This window comes from Phyllobates terribilis, unplaced genomic scaffold, assembly GCF_046119375.1.
Source record: "Phyllobates terribilis strain yellow unplaced genomic scaffold, ASM4611937v1 Scaffold_1__5_contigs__length_1240528914, whole genome shotgun sequence".
Taxonomy (NCBI): domain Eukaryota; kingdom Metazoa; phylum Chordata; class Amphibia; order Anura; family Dendrobatidae; genus Phyllobates; species Phyllobates terribilis.
The window spans coordinates 337,331,020-337,351,774 of record NW_027362761.1 but is presented as its reverse complement, the minus strand read 5'-3'; the positions used below and the strand labels follow the sequence as shown (position 1 = coordinate 337,351,774).

Genomic DNA, 20,755 nt, shown 5'->3' with positions numbered 1-20,755 from the left:
AAACCGTGAGGTCAATTTTTTCCTATTAGCCCTTTTAAAAATCAAAAAATTGGGTCTAAAACAACATTTTAGCAGTAAAACACAAATTTTTAGGGGTGCAGTTATTAGAATGGTGTCACTTTTGGCTATTTTCTGTCATATAGACCCCCCCCCCTTCCCCACAATGTCGCTTCAAATGTGATTTGGTCCCTAAAAAATGGTTTTGTAAATTTTGTTGGAAAAATGAGAAATTGCTGAATAACTTTTAACCCTTATAACTTCCTAACAAAAAAAAAATTATGTGTCAAAAATTGTGCTGATGCAAACCAGACTTGTAGTAAATTTTATTTATTAACTATTTTGTGTGACATAACTCTGGTTTAAAGGCTTAAGAATTAAAAGTTTTAAAACTGAAATTTTCACCAAATTTCCGATATTTTCAAAAATAAACGCAATGCATTTCGAATAAATTTTACCACTATCATGAAGTACAATATGTCACAAGAAAACAGTCTCAGAACCACTGAGATCCATTGAAGCATTCTAGAATTATTACTTCATGAAGTAACTGTCGTCAGATTTATAAAATGAGGCCGGTCATAAACCTACAAAGTGGCTCGGTCCTTAATGGGTTAAGACAAAACAAGCAACAACTGGAGTCAGCTGCAGTAAAGGTCTGGCGAAGCATCACAAAGAGGAAAACCAGCATTTGGTGATGTCCATCGCTTCCAGACTTCAGGCAGTCACTTCCTGGAAAGGATTCTCTACAAAATATTAAAAATGATAATTTTATTTATGGTAAAGTTAATTTGTTCAATTTCTGTTGAGCCCCTGAAATCCGTCTTTGTAGAAAAATTATTGCAATTCCTAAATGTTTCAAAGGATCTTTTTGTTCAATCTCTTAGGCTGTGTGCCCGCTATGCGTTTTTTAAGCGTTTCCGCAGCGGCAATTCCGGTGCGGAAACGCTTAAAAAACACTTGGTATAAGGTCTGCTATGTTCCCCAATGATAATCTGCATGTGCTGTGCACATGCTGCAGAAATTTCCGTTGCGGATTATCATTGCAGAAAAATCCGCAGCACTATCAATTATTTTGCGGAATCGCAGCGTTTTCGCCGCCATTGACTTGCATTGAATCGCATAATATCCGCATCACTACATGTGCACATGCAGATGTCATGCGGTTCAATATGCAGATAGTACCCTGGTTTGGAGAAGAGGAGACTCTCCTCCAGACCCGGGTACCATAGTACCTGTAAAAAAAAAATAAAATAAAATAAAAAATATACATTATACTTACCTTCTGATGGCCGCGGTCTTCATAGCGATCCGGCCTGTGTCCTCGGCAGCTCGCGATGGTCTAAAAGGACCTGACATGACGTCATTTAGTCATGTGACGGGTCACGCGACTGCTGACGTCGGCGGTCGCGTAACCCGTCATGTGACTTAATGACGTCATGGAAGGTCCTTTTAAACCACCAGGGACACCGGACTGATCAGATGAGGACACCGGGGGCCATCTTAAGGTGAGTATAATATTTTTTTTTTTTTTTTTTTAACATTCTTCTACAGTCACACTATATAAATTCATGCCGTTTACATGGATTTATATAGTGTGACCAAGTTGACAAGCACTTTCCAAGTGATGCTAAAATCGCTTGGAAAGCTCTTGACAACCCGCATGCAGAAATGCATGTGAAGAACGCTTCACTTCCTCTTGTCCCTGGCAAGAAAAGCGCATGTAAAATCCGCATGCGTCTTTTCTGCCAGGGAGATGCAGAAACGCTCAGGTAAAATCCGGAGTATTTCTGCATCGTGGGCACATAGCTTAAGTCTTATTGAAAATTAATTCTTTGAGAGGTGTAGTTTCCAAAATTAGGTATCTCCTGTTTTGTCAATCTATTCTAGTCACAATTGTGCTCCAAAAGTTTTAATACCCTTCCCTCTCTTTCGAGCTCTGCCTTGTTTCCAAACAGTACAGGGTGGGCCATTTATATGGATACACCTAAATTAAATGGGAATGGTTGGTGATATCAACTTCCTGTTTGTGGCACATTAGTATATGGGAGGGGGAAAACTTTTCCAGATGGGTGGTGACCATGGCGGCGATTTTTAAGTCGGCCATTTTGTGTCCAACTTTATTTTTTTCAATGGGAAGAGGGTCATGTGACACATCAGACTTATTGAGAATTTCATAAGAAAAACAATGGTGTGCTTGGTTTTAGCGTAACTTTATTCTTTCATGAGTTTTTTACAATTTCATGACCACTTATAAAATGTGTTCAAAGTGCTGCCCATTGTGTTGGATTGTCAATGCAACCCTCTTCTCCAACTCTTGACACACTGATAGCAACACTGCAGAAGAAATGCTAGCACAGGCTTCCAGTATCCGTTGTTTCAGTACCGTGGATGCCATCATGTAAGAGGCAGTTTTCAGGGCTACTGCTCAGTGGCTACAGATAAATGATGTGACCGATGGACTGGATCGTGTGAATTTATTCACACCACTTTTGCCATCTATGTATTCTATTCACTTGAACTTTTTTTATTTTGCCTTTATGTGTATCTAATATAATGTTTAAAGTGTTAATACTTTCTTTATAGCAATATAACAAGCAGATCACAGACCTGAAACAGCCTGCTCTCATCCACAATTCCAAAAAAACAAGAGGCCCAGAAAAAATGCCAACAGGGCCTATTATTCTGATTCCGGAATTCTGCAATTTAACAGGTAACTTGCAACTTTTTTAGGTAATATCATTTTGCATAATTTTGAACCATAGATTTTGTTTATATAAGATGAGATTGTCAGCTCACCTCCTCCTCTGGTTGCCGCGTCCTCCGGACTGCATGGATTCACTGGGTGAAAATCGATATGCACAAAATAATAAGCATCCAGTGCCTTTTTGGACAAATGATCCCAGGAAATCCAAGGTTTCTTAAAACATCTGTTTAATTCTTCATATTAAAAACTGATAGCATGAAGGTCAGGCAGTTTGGATACATTCATGATTACAAACAAGGCATAGAAACCAACATGTTTCGACCCAAACAGGTCTTAATCATGGAGTTGCTTCTATATGTGTGTTTAAAAGTCTTATAAAGAAGTCCAAGTTTCACAATTTCTTTCTGGGGAAAAGGAACCGCCCCTTTCCGGTCCAATTGGAGTCCTCATCCTCTGTATTTCATTAGTCCCTGTTCTCATTAGTCTGGGCAATCCTACTATCATTTTACACCAGTTTCATGTTGTATATAGATCACTTCTGTATAACATATAGATGCAGAATCATTAACATACACACAATAAATAAATGGAAAATATATGTATGCATGTCCTCTATTTCAGATGTTTTTTTTTCTATTTTTTAACCCATAAAAACAAAGATCACATATTGCTTCTTTTAGAATTTAATATCAATGACACTTTGTAGCTATGTGTGGTGTTTTAATGCTGTTTGCTACTACTTTCATTATATACAATGTCATATGCATTATTTATCCGCCTGTCTATCACTGTTAGACACATACAGTTTCACACCGAATAACTGACCCTTTTAATTCATTTAGCTCAGGATGGCAAATGTGAACGTGGTCCTAGCATTTCTATGTTTTGTTTATCCACCTATCACTTTCCGGCACATAAAATTCACATAAAACACCCCACATTTTTTGATTCTTTTAACTCGGCATAGCAAATGTGATCATGATCCTAGCGTTTTCTCTGAGAGACTATATTCTCAATCATATTGCAACGCCATGTCACGTCTGATGTTAAGCCCTACGGGCACCCTCGTGTTGAGTTTAAAAATCCAAAAACTTTCCCTGTTCAGGATTTTCCTCCTGTGGTCCCCTCCTCTCTGCGGTTTAAATACTTTTTCTATTGCACAAAATTTCAGGTGTAATGTGTCCCCCCATGAATATTAGCAAAGTGCCTAGATACCGCCGAGCTATTCAGTTTCAGCTGGCCCGTGGAATCGGAAACATGCCTGCGTATTCTTTTTTTCAAGGGGTCCGAGGTACATCCCACATATTGGACATTACACACGTCACATTCCACCAAGTATATTACATTTTTAGTATTACAATTCATAAATGAATTTATTTTATATGTGGAAAAGGAAGAAAATTCAGTGCTTTTTTTGACATGGCTACAACACAGACACAGTGTGTGTCCACATCTATAGAAACCTTTTATTTCCAACCATGTCTGCTTCTGTTCATCCTGATTTTTCACAAACAGACTTGGTGATATCAAAAAAACAATTGTGTGTGCTTTTTTTTGCTACATGTCTAATTGTGTTCGTGTTTATGATTTTTCACAATTTTTCATCTTGGTTCAACATTTTTGATGATTTTTGTAATCTCATTATATTCTGTGCTGTATTGTGTACTGAATGTGATATTCTTAATATCTCTCGGATTTTCTTTGGTTTTATTTGCAATGAGTTTCTCTCTGTTTACCAGTATCACTTCTTTTTTTTACTTTTTCCATTGACTTTTGTTTATACCCTCTTTCCACCAACCTATTTTGCACTATATCCATTTCTTTTTCCAATGCAGAGATGTTTGAGCAATTTCTCCTTGTTCTTGTAATTTCTCCCTTGGGAATATTACTCACTACATGAGCAGGGTGACAAGAACTCGCTCTGAGGATCGTATTGCTGTTTGTGTCTTTCCTGAAGGGGATAATAAGAACTTTATTCCTGTCTTTCTCCGCTGACAGAGTAACATCTAGGAAGCTGATTTTATGCTTTTTGTATGCCCAATTTTTCGGACTGACTGACCTTCATTTCTTAAAGTAATGATGGCCACTCGTTTGTCTTTCCTTAGCTGCTTTTTTCTTGCCATAATACAAATTCTAACAGTCTATTCAGTAGGACTATCAGCTGTGTCCAAACTTTTGGTCTGTACTGTATATGTGAAATTCAAATTGAAAGTATTAGGCTATGTGCCCACGATGCAGAAATGAAGCTATGTGCCCACGATGCAGAAATGAAGCAGAAAATTTCTGCATCATTTCTGCATCTCCCTGGCAGAAAAAACGCATGCGGATTGTACATGCGTTTTTCCTGCGGAATACATGCGGATTCACATGCATTTCCGCATGCGGATTGACAAGCGCTTTCCAGGCGCTTTTAGCATCACCTGGAAAGTGCTTCACAACTAGGTCACGCTATATAAATCCATGACTGTGACGTCACCTCAGGTCCTTCAGTCTTGCACGCAAGCAGAGGGAAGGAGACCGGGGGCCGTCGGAAGGTGGAAGGTGAATATATCTTTATTTTATTCTTGTTTTTACAGCTTTTTAATGGTACCTGGGTGTGGAGGAGAGTCTCCTGTCCTCCACACCCGGGTACCATCCGCACATTAGAACGCGCCAATAACGCAAGTACAAATGCAGTCTTGCGGTATTGGCGCTTTCTAATGCATGTCAATGGCGGCGAAAACGTCACGTTTCCGCAAAATTAATGGACATGCTGCGAATTTTTGAGCGCAGCATAAACGCTGCGGAAAAATCCGCAGCATGGGCACAGCACATGCGGATTATCATTGGGGAACATTGCTGCCCTTCTACCATGCGTTTTTAATGCATTTCCGCTGCAAAAACACTGCGAAAACGCATCGTGTGCACACAGCCTTAGTGTTCATATACTGTACAAATCCTTTGGCTTCCTCCTCACTCCCCTTCCACACAAACAGAAAATCATCAATATACCTGCCCATCCATTGTAGTTTTTCATAGTATGGGTTTGTGATGGAAAACATATATTTTTCTTCCCATAGGGCCATTGTAATATTTGCCAGCGAAGGGGAAAAATTTCCCCCTATACTGACGCCTCTTTTCTGGATATAGAATTCTTTGTTGAAGGAAAAGTAGTTTTTAGTTTAATAAGAAATCTACAGCTTGGATTGCAAAGATCTGGACTTCTTGCTTTAAACCACTGCAATTTTTTAGGAAATATTATAAAAATTCCAAGCTTATTTTGTGGGGTATTGAGGGGTATAGAGCTACCACATCTGCAGTAATCCAACTCGTGTCATTTTCCCACTCAAAATTTTCAAAGGTTTTATTACTGATTTTGTGTCTGTAATAAACCCAGTGATATCTTTTACCATTGGCTGCAATAGATGATTTATCCACGCTCCTAGCCTTTCTGTCAACGACCCTATACCTGAAATAATCGGTCGGAACACAGGTGGAAAAATATTCTTATGGATTTTAGGTAAAGCGTGGTAGATTGGTGTCACCGGGAATTGCACATATAAAAAGTCGACTAACTTTTGAACCAGGGCCCCCATTGCTTTTCCCTCTTGTAATAGTTTATACATTTCCTCCTGGAATTCCCTGGTAGGATCTTTCCCTAATTTATCATAAATGTCAGAGTTATTTAGCATATTTAGAATATTTCCGAAAAAACTACAGTGGTTTAAAACAAGAAGTCCAGAACTTTGTCATCCAAGCGGTAGATTTCTTATTAACTAAAAACTATTTATCTTTCAACAAAGAATTCTATATCCAGAAAAGAGGTGTCAGTATGGGGGGGGGAATTTTCCCCTTCACTGGCAAATCTTACAATGGCCCTATGGGAAGAAAAAAGTTCTTTTCATCCCCTTCAGGAAAGACACAAACAGCAATACGATCCTCAGAGCGAGTTCTTGTCATCCTGCTCATGTAGTGAGTAATATTCCCAAGGTAGAATTTATAAGAACAAGGAGAAATTGCTCAAACATCTCTGCATTGGAATATATATGCATATAGTGCAAAAACGTTTGGTGGAAAGAGGGTATACATAAAAGTCACTAGAAAAAGTAAAATAAGTGATACTGGTAAACAGAGAGAACCTCATTGCAAATAAAACCAAAGAAAAAACGGGAGATAATAAGAATATCACATTCAGTACACAATACAGCACAGAATATAATGAGATTACAAAAATCATCAAAAAATATGTCCCCATGTTGAACCAAGATGAAAAATTGAGAAAAATCATAGACACGAACACAATTAGATATGTAGCAAAAAGACGGATTTTGGTAAGACCTTACCTGTAAAATCCTTTTCAGCAAAGGAAGGAAGGGAGACACAGATCCATTACTAGTGGGTAGGCGGAGCCCCACAGGATAGTTCACCTCAGATTAGAAAAAAGTGACGACCGGCCCCTCCAGCTTAGGCTCCTCCTACTCCCATGTCCTTCAGTCCGTACACAAGCTAAGGAAGAGCAGACAACACCAGCGGAACAACACAACCCCTTCCGAAAATTCAGAAATGCGAGAGAACAGGTTATGCATATAACAGAAAAAACACACAGTCCCAGGCACTACTCACTGGACCTGACAACTGCGATGAGCTGGCAATGCTGGAACAGAGCCCTAGCGCGCCGACCCCAGCCCAGATGACCGCCATCAGAGAGGAGTTGCGCCGCATCTGGAAAACAATAATACACTTCTGCCATGGGAGGGTGCTGTGTCTCCCTTCCTTCCTTCGCTGAAAAGGATTTTACAGGTAAGGTCTTACCAAAATCCGTCTTTCAGCAGCAGAAGGGAAGGAAGGGAGACACAGATCCATTACTAGTGGGACGTCCCAAAGCAGTCCAGAACTCAAGGGTGGGAAACAGTGGCAGAATCGCCAACACCCCAACAACTTAGGCAAGCGCGCAACAAGCGCCGAAAACGAGATAAAGAGATAACCTAAATCACCGCCGCCTGCAGGAGCCTGCGTCCCAAGGTCGCATCAGCGGAAGCACTCACGTCCACTTTATAAAATTTAGTCCACGATGAACCAACAGCTCTCGTGGAATGAGCTCGAACCTTAACCGTACAAGGCTCGCCCTTGAGCCTGTACGCCTCCAGGATAGCCGAACGTATCCACCGAGCTATAGTGTCCTTGGAAGCCCGCTGACCACGCCGACGACCAGCAGGAATCACAAAAAGAGAGTCCGACTTCCGAAACCCTTGCGTGATTGTAAAATAGAACTTCAATGCCCGCACCAAATCCAACGAGTGCGAGGCCCGCTCCTTTGGACTCTTCGGTTTCGGACAGAGGGAGGGCAACACGATGTCCTGATTGACGTGGAAACGCGACACCACTTTAGGCAGAAAATCGCAACGGGTACGAAGCACCACGCGATCCGAGTGGAACTCCAGAAAAGGGGGCGAGCAAGACAGTGCCGCCAACTCAGAAACCCTTCTCAAAGAGGTGACCGCCACCAGGAAGGCCACCTTCCAAGAAAGCAAGTAAAGCGTAGCTGAATTCATAGGCTCAAACGGCCCATCCTGAAGAGCCTCCAAGACTATATTGAGCCGCCAAGGAGCCACAAACACCCTCCGAGGCGGAAACTGACGTGCAACCCCGCAAAAAACCAACGCACATCCCTGCGCGAGGCAATAACCTTCCGAAAAAGCACGGATAGTGCGGATACCTGACCCCACAAGGTACCAACCGCCAGACCCTTGGCCAAACCACATTGCAGAAAAGCCAAGAAATTGAGAATGGAAAAAACCCTCGGGTTCCTTGACGATCCAGAACACCATGAATAGAAGGCCTCCCAAGTTACTGTGATAAATCCTATTCGTAGCTGGACCTCTGGCCGCCCGCAAGGTGGCAATGACGTCCGCCGAAAACCCACGACTGGTCAAGATCTCGGTCTCAAGTGCCATGCCTTCAAACGAAGTGACTTCAGGTCCGGATGGCGAATGGGCCCTTGGGTTAACAGGTCCGGGCGAAGAGGCAGTGGAAACGGAGGCGCCGCCAGAAGAGACACCAGCGTTGAATACCACGCCCTCCGCGGCCAATCCGGCGCCACCAAAATCGCCGAAATTCGTTCGAGTTTGATCCGCCGGATCACCAGAGGAAGTAAGGATACCGGCGGAAACGCGTAGATCAGCTCGAACTGGTCCCACGGGGCCACTAGAGCATCTACCGCCACAGCCTCCGGGTCCCTGTACCTGGACATGAACGTCGGAATCCTGGCGTTCAGCCTGGATGCCATCAAGTCAACTTGGGGAGTCCCCCAACGGGAGCACAGCAATGCAAAAACTTCCGGATGAAGACTCCATTCTCCGGGATCCACCTGCTCGCGACTGAGGAAGTCCGCCGTGATATTCAGCACTCCTGGGATGTGAATCGCGGAGATGGCTGGAACCCTGGACTCGGCCCATACCAGGATCCGAGAGACCTCCATCATGAGTCTGGAACTCCTCGTCCCGCCCTGATGGTTGATATACGCGACAGCTGTCGAATTGTCCGTCTGAATCCGGACCGGCAGACCGCTCAAAGCGACCGTCCAATGTCGGAGGCAGAGAAATATTGCTCTCAACTCCAGGATGTTGATCGGCAGAGACGACACCTCTGACGACCAGACCCCCTGAACCCAGAGATCGTTCCAAACCCCCCCCCCCAAGCCAGTCAGGCTGGCATCGGTGGTAATGACCGACCACCGTGGGAGGAGGAAGGATTTCCCCAGGGATAAAGCCTCCGGACGTAACCACCATCCAAGAGACTCTCGCACCCTGAGGGAGATACCGACACAGCGATCCAGCGAAGCCGGCGATCGATCCCAACAGGTCAGAATAAGATCTTGGAGACCCCGAGAATGAAATTGTGCAAACGGTACCGCTTCCATTGCCGCCACCATCAGACCCAGAAGGCGCATACACTTCCGAGGGGACATCGCCATCGCCGACCTCATAGCCTGGACATGGTGACGAAGGTTCGCTTGTTTGTCCGGAGGCAGGGATACCACTGCCCGTACCGTGTCGAAATGCATCCCCAAGAACAGGATTGACTGCGACGGCTCCAATGACGACTTCTTCCAATTGATCAGCCACCCGAAGTCCTCCAGGTGCTGAAGGGAGAGATCGCGAGCTGTCACCGCCTCCTCCGCCACTGTGGGCGACACAATTAACAGGTCGTCTAGGTAGGGGAGAATCGTAACTCCTTGCCTTCGAAGGAGCGCCATGAGCGGCGCCAGAATCTTTGTAAAAACCCTGGGCGCCGAGGCCAACCCGAATGGTAGGGCCACAAACTGGTAATGGGCCTGACCTATGGCGAAACGCAGGAAGCGCTGGTGAGCCCTGCCGATAGGGACATACAAATAGGCGTCGCGGATGTCGATCAACACCAAGAAATCGTACTGCAACAGGGCCGCCATGACAGAGCGAAGAGACTCCATACGGAATTTCCGGGTCCGGACATGAAAATTCAATTCTTTGAGGTCCAGAATGGGGCGAAACTTGTCCTCCTTTTTGGGGACCACAAAAAGGTTGGAGTAAAACCCCCTTCCCCGGTCCTCCAGCGGAACCGGAACCACCACACCCTGCTGCAGAAGAGAGTCGACGTCCCCCAGCAGTGCGGCAGCCAGCTTGGGCTCCGACGGGATGCGTGACTGACGAAACCTGTCCGGGGGTCGAGAATGAAACTCTATGAAATAGCCTGGCGACATAACCCGCGTCACCCAGGCATCCGATACGTGGGACGCCCAAATCAACCCGAATTGTAGCAGACGACCTCCCACCCGAGAGCCCTCGAGTGGGTTCCTTGCGTCAGTCCGCTTTAGCGGGCTTTTTGTCAACCTCCCGTTTGTCCTGACGGAAATGTTGTTTCCAGGGTGTACGGGATTTCTGGGTGGTCTTCTTTCCGGAAGACGAGGGACGACCCGATCTCCAAGGGGGCTGACCGAACCGTCCCCTGGGCCGAAAGGACCGACGATCACTACCGGCACTTGACTTGCCAGACGTAGAAGCCGCTGCGGCAAAGCCGTATCCTTGGCCTTAGCAATCAGCTCCGTGAGGTCCGAACCAAAAAGCTGACCGCCCTTGTACGCCAGACTCAGCAAACCTTGTTTGGATACTGCGTCTCCAGTAAACTGTTTAAGCCACAGTGCTCTCTTGACTGTGACGGCCGAGGATTGAGCCCTGGACAGAACCGAAGTAGTATCCAGCACTGCGTCCCTGCCATATCGGGCCGCCTCTTCCAACAGCTGGAAGAGCCTTTCCACCTCAGACAGCGGAGTTCCATCTTGCCACGCCGTCCGCAGCTGATCCAACCACCGCAGAGAAGCCTCACCAGCCCACATGGCCCCCAAGGCCGCTAGGAATCCATGACCCGCAGCCTCGTAGATGGACTTCGCCGCTAACTCCGTCCATCTGTCCAGCGGTTCCTGTAGACTCGCCTTCCCTTTAACAGGAAGCAAAGAAGATTTGCTCAGCTGAGACAATGGCACGTCCACTTCAGGAGAGGGGACCCAATTAGCGATCGTCTCCGTGGAGCAGGGATACAGGGCATCAAAAAACTGCATCCCCTGGAAGCGTTTATCCGGACACAGGTGTTCTTTCTCCACCGCCTCGTTAAGTTCATCGTGCGCCGGCAGCGTCGAACGAGCCCGACGCGACTCCTGATACAGCCGGGCCGACTTGCCAGGGCGCCTCGTCACCTCTTCAGACAGCTGTAACGCTTCCCGCATAGCCCCAATAAAAGCGTCCACGCGGCCCGAAAGCGAAGCAGAGCGACCCTGCCGATCCTCTTCATCAGAATCGGAGATCTCACCAGCATAGACTGTCGGTAATTCCGAAGCCTCCGACGCACTGCGCGGAGGAGACAGCGCCACCACAGGCCTGTGGCGCTTCTTGCCTCGTGACGTCAGTTGGGACTTAGCTGATACCCAATGACCCAGGAGGTCAGACAGACTGTCAATGGAGCGTGTGAGCGCCTCCACTTTAACATCACTGAGACCCCCGACCAGTGTCGAACCTGACGCCGTCGAAGACCCCGCCGTATCAGATACGCGTGACCGATCCTGAAGCAGACCGGGAGAGAGGTCCGCGCCCCCTGGTCCCTGATCCGACATGCCCCCACACAGTTGCGAGCGTCGCGGATAAGGCGGTAATAACCTCTTACAATGGGGTACAGTAACCGAGGATGTGTGATTCCGCTACCACAGCCTGTTCCTACACAAAAAATCACCAAGCACTGAAGGGTTAAAGCTCCTCCTTAGAGGGAGAAGAGCTACCCCCAGCTGCCTGCAGAGCAAAAGTTAACCTAACAGACTTCTGATCCCAGAAGCATGCACATCCAGAAAGGGTTAACTGCCCTGATGAGGCCAGACCCCGTTCAGAAGGGGTTAAGGCTGCTGACCACGCAATACACATTTGCCTTAAAAGGACAGAGGTGTGCGAGTCCCAGAGCCTCCTCAGCAGAGAGGTAGCAGCGCCGGATATAGCACACCCTGTCTGCCTTAACAGGCCAGCAGTAAGGTGCTCTGCGCTGCAATAGTGAGAAGAAGGAATCTTCTGCCTTAAAAGGCAGAAGTGACTCACCAGCTGGCCGCGGTCACTGCTCTTCCCGGTGTCTGGTGGTGTAGGGAGCAGGAGGCGCTGCACGAGGTAATGGATGCTGGCAGAAGGGGCTGGGTCAGCTCCAGCGCGCGCTTTCCGGGCGCTTCCTGCCTGAGGCTAAGATGACAGGCAGCCGAGAGGCGCGAAGCCACGCCCCCCGCCGCCGCATACTAACGGCCCTGCTCCCCTGCTAGCAGAGAGTTACACAAACGCCGTATGCAGCGGTGATATCCTTCCTGCAAGGACAAAAACAGCAGTCACCACTTGTAACAGTAACAGCGGCAGCCGCTGAAGCTCTCAGACCTTGAGAGCACTTACCCAGCTGAGCGCCACAGGGACCCCCAGGGATGTGTGGCGCCGTGGCCCTTTGCTCCCCTCCACGGCGGAGCGCGCAGGGACCCCACAGAAGCGGTGTGCGTCTCCGCCAGGGAGCGCCCTGTATCCCCCGGAACTGGCAGGCTTCTGCGGGGACCTCCTTAGGGGGTACGCAGATCTGCCAGGGGAGGGTCAGGGGTCCCAGCAGCGCCGAGACCCCCTGAGACCTCTAGACCACGGGGGGGTTCAGGTCCGGAAATGATAAAATACATTTTTTTTCTGAGGAGCTGCAAAGGCAGCGACTATCCTCTGCGACCTCAAATTTTAGACTGAAGGACATGGGAGTAGGTGGAGCCTAAGCTGGAGGGGCCGGTCGTCACTTTTTAGAAATCTGAGGTGAACTATCCTGTGGGGCTCCGCATACCCACTAGTAATGGATCTGTGTCTCCCTTCCTTCCCTTCTGCTGCTGAAAAAGCACCCACAATTGGTTCTACAGTATGATATCACCAAGTCTGTTTGTGAAAAATCAGGATGAACAGAAGCAGACATGGTTGGAAATAAAAGGTTTCTATAGATGTAAACACACAGTGTGTCTGTGCTGTAACCATGTCAAAAGAAGCACTGAATTTTCTTCCTTTTCCACATGTATAACATACAGTTGTGCTCAAAAGTTTACATACCCCCGCAGAATTTTTCCTTTCTTGGCCTTGTTTCAGAGAGTATGAATGATAACAAAAAAACTTTTTCTCCACTCAAGGTTATTGGTTGAGTGAAGCCATTTATTGCTGTGTTTTCTCGTTTTAAATCTTAATGACAACCAAAAACATCCAAATGACCCTAATCAAAAGTTCACATACCCCAGTTCTTAATACCGTGTATTACCCCCTCTAACGTCAATGACAGCTTGAAGTGTTTTGTGGTAGTTGTGGATGAGATTTTTTATTTTCTCAGATGGAAAAGCTGCCCATTCTTCTTGGTAAAAAGCCTCCAGTTCCTGTAAATTCCTGGGCTGTCTAGCATGAACTGCGCCCTTGAGATCTCCCCAGAGTGTCTCAATGATAAGAGAAAACACAGTAGTTTAACAATAAATGGCTTCACCCAACCAATAACCATGAGTAGAGAAAGTTTTTCTGTTATCATTCATATTCTCTGAAACAAGGCCAAGAAAGGAAAAATTCTGCCGGGGTATGTTAACTTTTGAGCACAGCACAGCTATATAAAATAAATTAATTTATGAATTGTAATACTAAAAATGTAATATACTTGGTGGAATGTGACATGTGTAATGTCCAATATGTGGGATGTACCTTGGACCCCTTGAAAAAAAGAATACGCAGGCATGTTTCCGATTCCACAGGCCTGCTGAAACTGAATAGCTCGGCTGTATCTAGGCACTTTGCTAATATTCATGGGGGGGGGGGGGGGGGGAACACATTACACCTGAAATTTTGTGCTATAGAAAAAGTATTTAAAGTATTTAAACCCCAGAGAGGAGGGGACCACAGGAGAAAAATCCTGAACAGGGAAAGTTTTTGGATTTTTAAACTTAACACAAAGGTGCCCATAAGGCTTAACATCAGACGTGACATGGCGTTGCAATATGATTGAGAATATAGTCTCTGTTTTTTTCAGTAAAAGACGCCTTACTGAAAGCAATGTTGTTTTTTTGTTTGTTTTAGGTTTAACTGATAGAATGAGAGCTGATTATTCTGTAATGAAAGAGCTAGCAAATCACACTCGACTAGTACCAGAACAGAGAGAAAAACAAGTGGGAACATTTTTGGACCATATTCACAGGTGAGTAGGTCGTCAACACTCTTCGCAATTAGGATTTTATTTAGGGGTATCAGACTACAAGGCCTGACTACAAATACATATCTTAATTTTCAGATTTAGATTTTTAAAATATTTAGAAAACCATGTATCGTTTACTTTACACTTCACAAATACTTGCTATTTTGTGTTGGTATATCAAATAAAATTCCAGTAACATATATTTAAGTTTGTGGGTGTAACCTGAAAAAAATTAGAATAGTTCATGGGGAATGATTGCTTTATCAAAGCACTGTATGTATGCAAATGTAGATATGTTTTATGTACAGTGGGGGAAATAAGTATTTGATCCCTTGCTGTTTTTGTAAGTTTGCCCACTGACAAATACATGAAATGTCTATAATTTTAAGGGTAGGTTAATTTTAAAATTGAGAGATAGAATACCCCCCCCCCCCCCCCCCCCCAAAAAAAAAAAAGAAAGAAAATCACATTGTATAAATTAGATAATTTCTTTTTGCATTTTGCAGTGAGAAGTATTTGATCCCTCTGGCAAACAACGCTTAATACTTGGTGGCAAAACCCTTGTTGGAAAGCACAACAGTCAGACGTTTTTTGTAGTTGATGTTGAGATTTTCACACAAGTCAGGAGGAATTTTGGTCCACTCCTCTTTGCAGATCATCTCTAAATCATTCAGATTTTGAGGCTTTCGCTTGGCAACTCGGAGCTTCAACTCCCTCCATAAGTTTTCAATGAGATTAAGGTTTGGAAACTGGCTAGACCACTCCATGACCATACTGTGCTTCTTTTTGAGCCACTCCTTTGTTGCCTTGGATATATGTTTTGGGTCATTGTCTTTCTGGAAGACCCAGCCATGACCCATCTTCAATGCTCTTACTGAGGGAAGGAGGTTGTTGGCCAAAATCTCGCGATTCATGACCCCATCCATCTTCCCTTCAGTACGGTGCAGTCGTCATGTCCCCTTTGCAGATAAGCACCCCCAAAGTAAGATGTTTCCCCCACCATGCTTCACATTAGGGACGATGTTCTCAGGGTTGTACTCATCCTTCTTCTTCCTCCAAACACGGCAAGTTGAGTTATTACCAAAAAGCTCAATTTTTGTCTCATCTGACCACAGCACCTTCTCCCAATATCTCACAGAATCAGCTAGATGTTCATTGGCAAACTTCAGATGGGCCTGCACATGTGCCTTCTTGAGCAGGGGGACCTTGCGGGCACTGCACGATTTTAAACCTTTAAGGCGTAATGTGTAGTGTTGAGCGAGCACTAAAATGCTCGGGTGCTCGAAGCTCGGACCGAGCTCACCGTGATACTCGGGTGCTCGACCCGAGCAACAAGCCCAATGTTAGTCTATGGGAGACCTGAGCATTTTTGCGGCAGCACCCCCGGCAGTCTGTAAAAAGCCCAAAACGATTGTGACAGTGTTCAAATTCTATGCGGACAGCATGGGGATCGCCCCAGGAAGCATTTCTGACTCCCAGATCACTGCTGTCAACAACGTGGTCAGCGGTATTAAGCCACTTTTACGGGCTCACAATAAAACGTTCAAAAACGAAACTGAAACGGTTTTCCTGTGACATATGTTAAGGAACTTCCTTTCCAGGGTAAAGACTTGTGTATAAGGTAAAATAAATAACCAAAAACAAAAATACTCCTCCACACCTTGGGCTATGTTCACAAGTAGCATCTTTTATGCGTTTTTGCACTTTTGTATTGCTTTCAACCATGACAAATGCATTCACCAGGAAATGTCATTTTAACATTTTACAACCTTATCTGGCCATGTGCTGTGTGACACATGCATACAGTGCTGAAAAGACATGGGAAGAGCATGGGGAAGACCCCTGGAAGCATCTCTGACACCCAGGTCACTGCCTAAAAGTGTGCCCATCAGAAGTGATCCTTGCCGCATCAGAAGATGCAGACTTGCAACTATCCCCGTGCAAGTCCTTGTCCCAAGGCAGTGTTCAATTGTACCTCCCCCATTCCTTGCAATGCAAGCGCAAGTATGCAGCCTGCCACCCAGCCACTCCCAGGCTGCAATACCATACTGCTTGCTTGCTTGCACTTGAAATTGGGCCTTTTAGGCATGTGGAGGCGGAATCTGGCCACCACGTCATGGCTGCGTCGCCGGCCTGGTATCCATACTCAGTCCCCGGCGGCCGGGTGTCCACGCTTGGTCCCCAGCCGCCAGGGGGCAGCCGGGTGTCCATACTAATTCCCCAGCCGCCCCGCGGCCGGGTGCCCACACACGATCCCCAGCCGCCTGGGGGCAGCCGGGTGTCCATAAACGGTCCCCAGCCGCCCTTATTTGAAGGACAGCCTAACCACAAACACGTGGACAAGTGGATGTGGCCAGGGATGGTCTATCTGACTGACGCCTTCACACTGGGTTAATATTGTGGAAGACGGGTCACAGTTGGACACTGGGATGCAACACGTTCTCCAGACATTAAAAACAAAGTTCCGCACTTGGAATCCTGAAAATTGTTACTGGTTATTAAACTCAATTCACATTGACACACCTACTCTTCTCAAATGGGACACAAGTCCCTCGAGAAAAGAAAACGAGTATTTAAACCTTAAAAAATCAATATTTTATTAAGACAGCATTAAAACATGGTAAAACAAATCACAGTGCTTCACATATAAGAACGGGCTTATATATATATACACAACTACTGTTGCTATGGATATGGAGTTGCAAATTTGCAGTATACTACTCACAAATGCGACCATATTGCTTGTTCAAAGATATAAGTGAAATTAAACATAGTAGTGCCAATAAAATTATCTATCTTTGTAAAGCCATGGTCGCTAGTGAAAGGAATGTTATAAAATATTGTGCAAAAAGATGCAGGAAAAAGCCCATAAGCATCAAAACATAGACAACAGTGGAAAAACCTAATTAGGTCACGCCAACAGGGAAATACTAAATGTAATTACCTGAATCTGTATATTGACGCTAGAGCCCGTCTGTCGCCCCGACGTACGTTTCAAATATCTTTCCTCAGGGAGCTCTCCAGACATAGAGGATTGCGGGTCCTGGGTCAATCAGGCTTCAACACAAAGTTCAGAAGGTAGACAGCAGCAGTGGTCCGCCTCCTACACAACGAGTAAATTATTCATGATCATGAGGCCATCCATCTCCTTAGCTTTCTGTTCCTTGGAATGCAAGCACATGTATGTAGTAGCGGCTAGGCCTGAGGTGGTCAGCGTTTTGGCGCATATCCTACCTCCTCCGAGGATTTCTGGATGTTTTCCTGCTACTATTCCAGTTCTCTGACTCCCGTTAAAACAAAGCTTCAGGTGATGAATGATGGATGAGGTGGTGGCAATGGAGAAAGAGCAGGATGAACAGGGACCATGCACATCAATATGAGGTTCCTGCCACCATCCCAGTACTATGACTCCCGTTAAAACAAAGCTTCAGGTGAAGAATGACAGTTGAGGTGGTGGCAAAGGAGAAAGAGCAGGAGCAACAGGGACCATTCACATCAATATCAGGCCAGTCAGCCACACATGTCTTGTAGGATATATTTCTGTACCAAAAGGAGCGGTTCGGCTACACAGTTATAGAGCATACAGTGAGTGCAATGCCTACCAAAAAATTTGAGGCTCTCCAATGCCCCTTGGAAGTGACATGGAGGTCAGAGGGCCTTAACTAAACAGTTTTTTCCATTTATAGCAACTGGGTCTCCTGTACACTGTTGGCCTAAGCAGTGAATGGAAGGCTTTCCAAAAACTATGAGGAACTGCAATGCCCCTTGATACAGACGTGGATTACAGCGTACTAAAAACCTTCTACCCATTATTGGGTAGTGGGTCTCCCTTAGTGTTCGCCTCTGCATTGAAAAGCAAAAGCTGACTAAAATTAGGAGGAAATGCAATGCTCGTTGGAAGAGTCGTGGAGGTTAGAGGTAATTAAAAACAACATTTCAATGCCCCTTGGAAGAGCTGTGGAGTTCAGAGTGGTTTAACAAGACGGTTTTAATGCCCCTTGGAAGAGACGTGGAGGTCACAGTAGCTTAACAAGACAGTTTTAATGCCCCTTGAAAGAGTGGTGGAGGTCGCAGTGGAATAAAAAGACAATATCAATGCCCCTTGGAAGAGTGGTGGAGGTCACAGTAGTTTAACAAGACTGTTTTAATGCCCCTTGGAAGAGTGGTGGAGGTCACAGTAGCTTAACAAGACAGTTTTAATGCCCCTTGTAAGAGTGGTGGAGATCGCAGTGGAATAAAAAGACTATCAATGCCCCTTGGAAGAGTGGTGGAGGTCACAGTAGCTTAACAAGACGGTTTTAATGTCCCTTGGAAGAGTGGTGGAGGTCACAGTAGCTTAACAGGACGGTTATAATGCCTCTTGGAAGAGACATGGAGGTCACAGTAGCTTAACAAGACAGTTTTAATTCCCCTTGGAAGACTGGTGGAGGTCGCAGTGTAATAAAAAGACAATATCAATGCCCCTTGGAAGAGTGGTGGAGGTCACAGTAGCTTAACAAGACAGTTTTAATGCCCCTTGGAAGAGACGTGAAGGTCACAGTAGCTTAACAAGACAATTTTAATGCCCCTTGGAAGAGTGGTGGAGGTCGCAGTGGAATAAAAAGACAATATCAATGCCCCTTGGAAGAGTGGTGGAGGTCACAGTAGATTAACAAGACGGTTTTAATGCCCCTTGGAAGACGTGAAGGTCACAGTAGCTTAACAAGACAGTTTTAATGCCCCTTGGAAGAGTGGTGGAAGTCGCAGTGGAATAAAAAGACAACATCAATGCCCCTTGGAAGAGTGGTGGAAGTCGCAGTGGAATAAAAAGACAATATCAATGCCCCTTGGAAGAGTGGTGGAGGTCACAGTAGCTTAACAAGACGGTTTTAATGCCCCTTGGAAGAGTGGTGGAGGTCACAGTAGCTTAACAAGACAGTTTTAATGCCCCTTGGAAGAGTGGTGGAAGTCGCAGTGGAATAAAAAGACAATATCAATGCCCCTTGGAAGAGACGTGAAGGTCACAGTAGCTTAACAAGACAATTTTAATGCCCCTTGGAAGAGTGGTGGAGGTCGCAGTGGAATAAAAAGACAATATCAATGCCCCTTGGAAGAGTGGTGGAGGTCACAGTAGATTAACAAGACGGTTTTGATGCCCCTTGGAAGACGTGAAGGTCACAGTAGCTTAACAAGACAGTTTTAATGCCCCTTGGAAGAGTGGTGGAAGTCGCAGTGGAATAAAAAGACAACATCAATGCCTCTTGGAAGAGTGGTGGAAGTCGCAGTGGAATAAAAAGACAATATCAATGCCCCTTGGAAGAGTGGTGGAGGTCACAGTAGCTTAACAAGACGGTTTTAATGCCCCTTGGAAGAGACGTGAAGGTCACAGTAGCTTAACAAGACAGTTTTAATGCCCCTTGGAAGAGTGGTGGAAGTCACAGTGGAATAAAAAGAAAATATCAATGCCCCTTGGAAGAAAAGTGGAGGTCACAGTAGCTTAACAAGACGGTTTTAATGCCCCTTGAAAGAGACGTGGAGGTCACAGTAGCTTAACAAGACAGTTTTAATGCCCCTTGGAAGAGTGGTGGAAGTCGCAGTGGAATAAAAAGACAATATCAATGCCCCTTGGAAGAGTGGTGGAGGTCACAGTAGCTTAACAAGACAGTTTTAATGCCCCTTGGAAGAGTGGTGGAGGTCACAGTAGCTTAACAAGACGGTTTTAATGCCTCTTGGAAGCGACGTGGAGGTCACAGTAGCTTAACAAGACAGTTTTAATGCCCCTTGGAAGAGTGGTGGAGGTCGCAGTAGCTTAACCCCTTAACTCCTGAGGGTGGTTTGCACGTTAATGACCAGGCCAATTTTTACAATTCTGACCACTGTCACTTTGTGAGGTAATTACTCTGGAACGCTTCAACGGATCCCCCTGATTCTGAGATTGTTTTTTTGTGACATATTGTACTTCATGATTGTGGTAAAATTTCTTCGATATCACTTGCGTTTATTTGTGAAAAAAACGGAAATTTGGCAAAAATTTTGAAAATTTTGCAATTTTCAAAATTTGAATTTTTATGCCCTTAAATCAGAGAGATATGTCACACAAAAGAGTTAATAAGTAATATTTCCCACATGTCTACTTTACATCAGCACAATTTTGGAACCAAAATTTTTTTTTGTTAGGGAGCTATAAGGGTTAAAAGTTGACCAGCGATTTCTCATTTTTCCAACAAAATTTACAAAACCATTTTTTTAGGGACCACATCACATTTGAAGTCACTTTGAGAGGTCTTTATGACAGAAAATACCCAAAAGTGACACCATTCTAAAAACTGCACCCCTCAAGGTGCTCAAAACCAT

At 45.3% G+C, this 20,755-nt stretch overlaps 1 protein-coding gene across 1 annotated transcript in view; it reads left to right on the top strand.

The window, feature by feature from the left end:
- Positions 1–20,755, top strand: part of PIWIL1 (piwi like RNA-mediated gene silencing 1) — a 462,439-nt gene that overhangs the window by 261,536 nt on the left and 180,148 nt on the right. The window contains exons 10-11 of the mRNA XM_073676134.1: positions 2,584–2,710; positions 14,308–14,425. Coding sequence (XP_073532235.1) covers positions 2,584–2,710; positions 14,308–14,425 — 245 coding nt within the window. The remainder of the gene's footprint in view (positions 1–2,583; positions 2,711–14,307; positions 14,426–20,755) is intronic.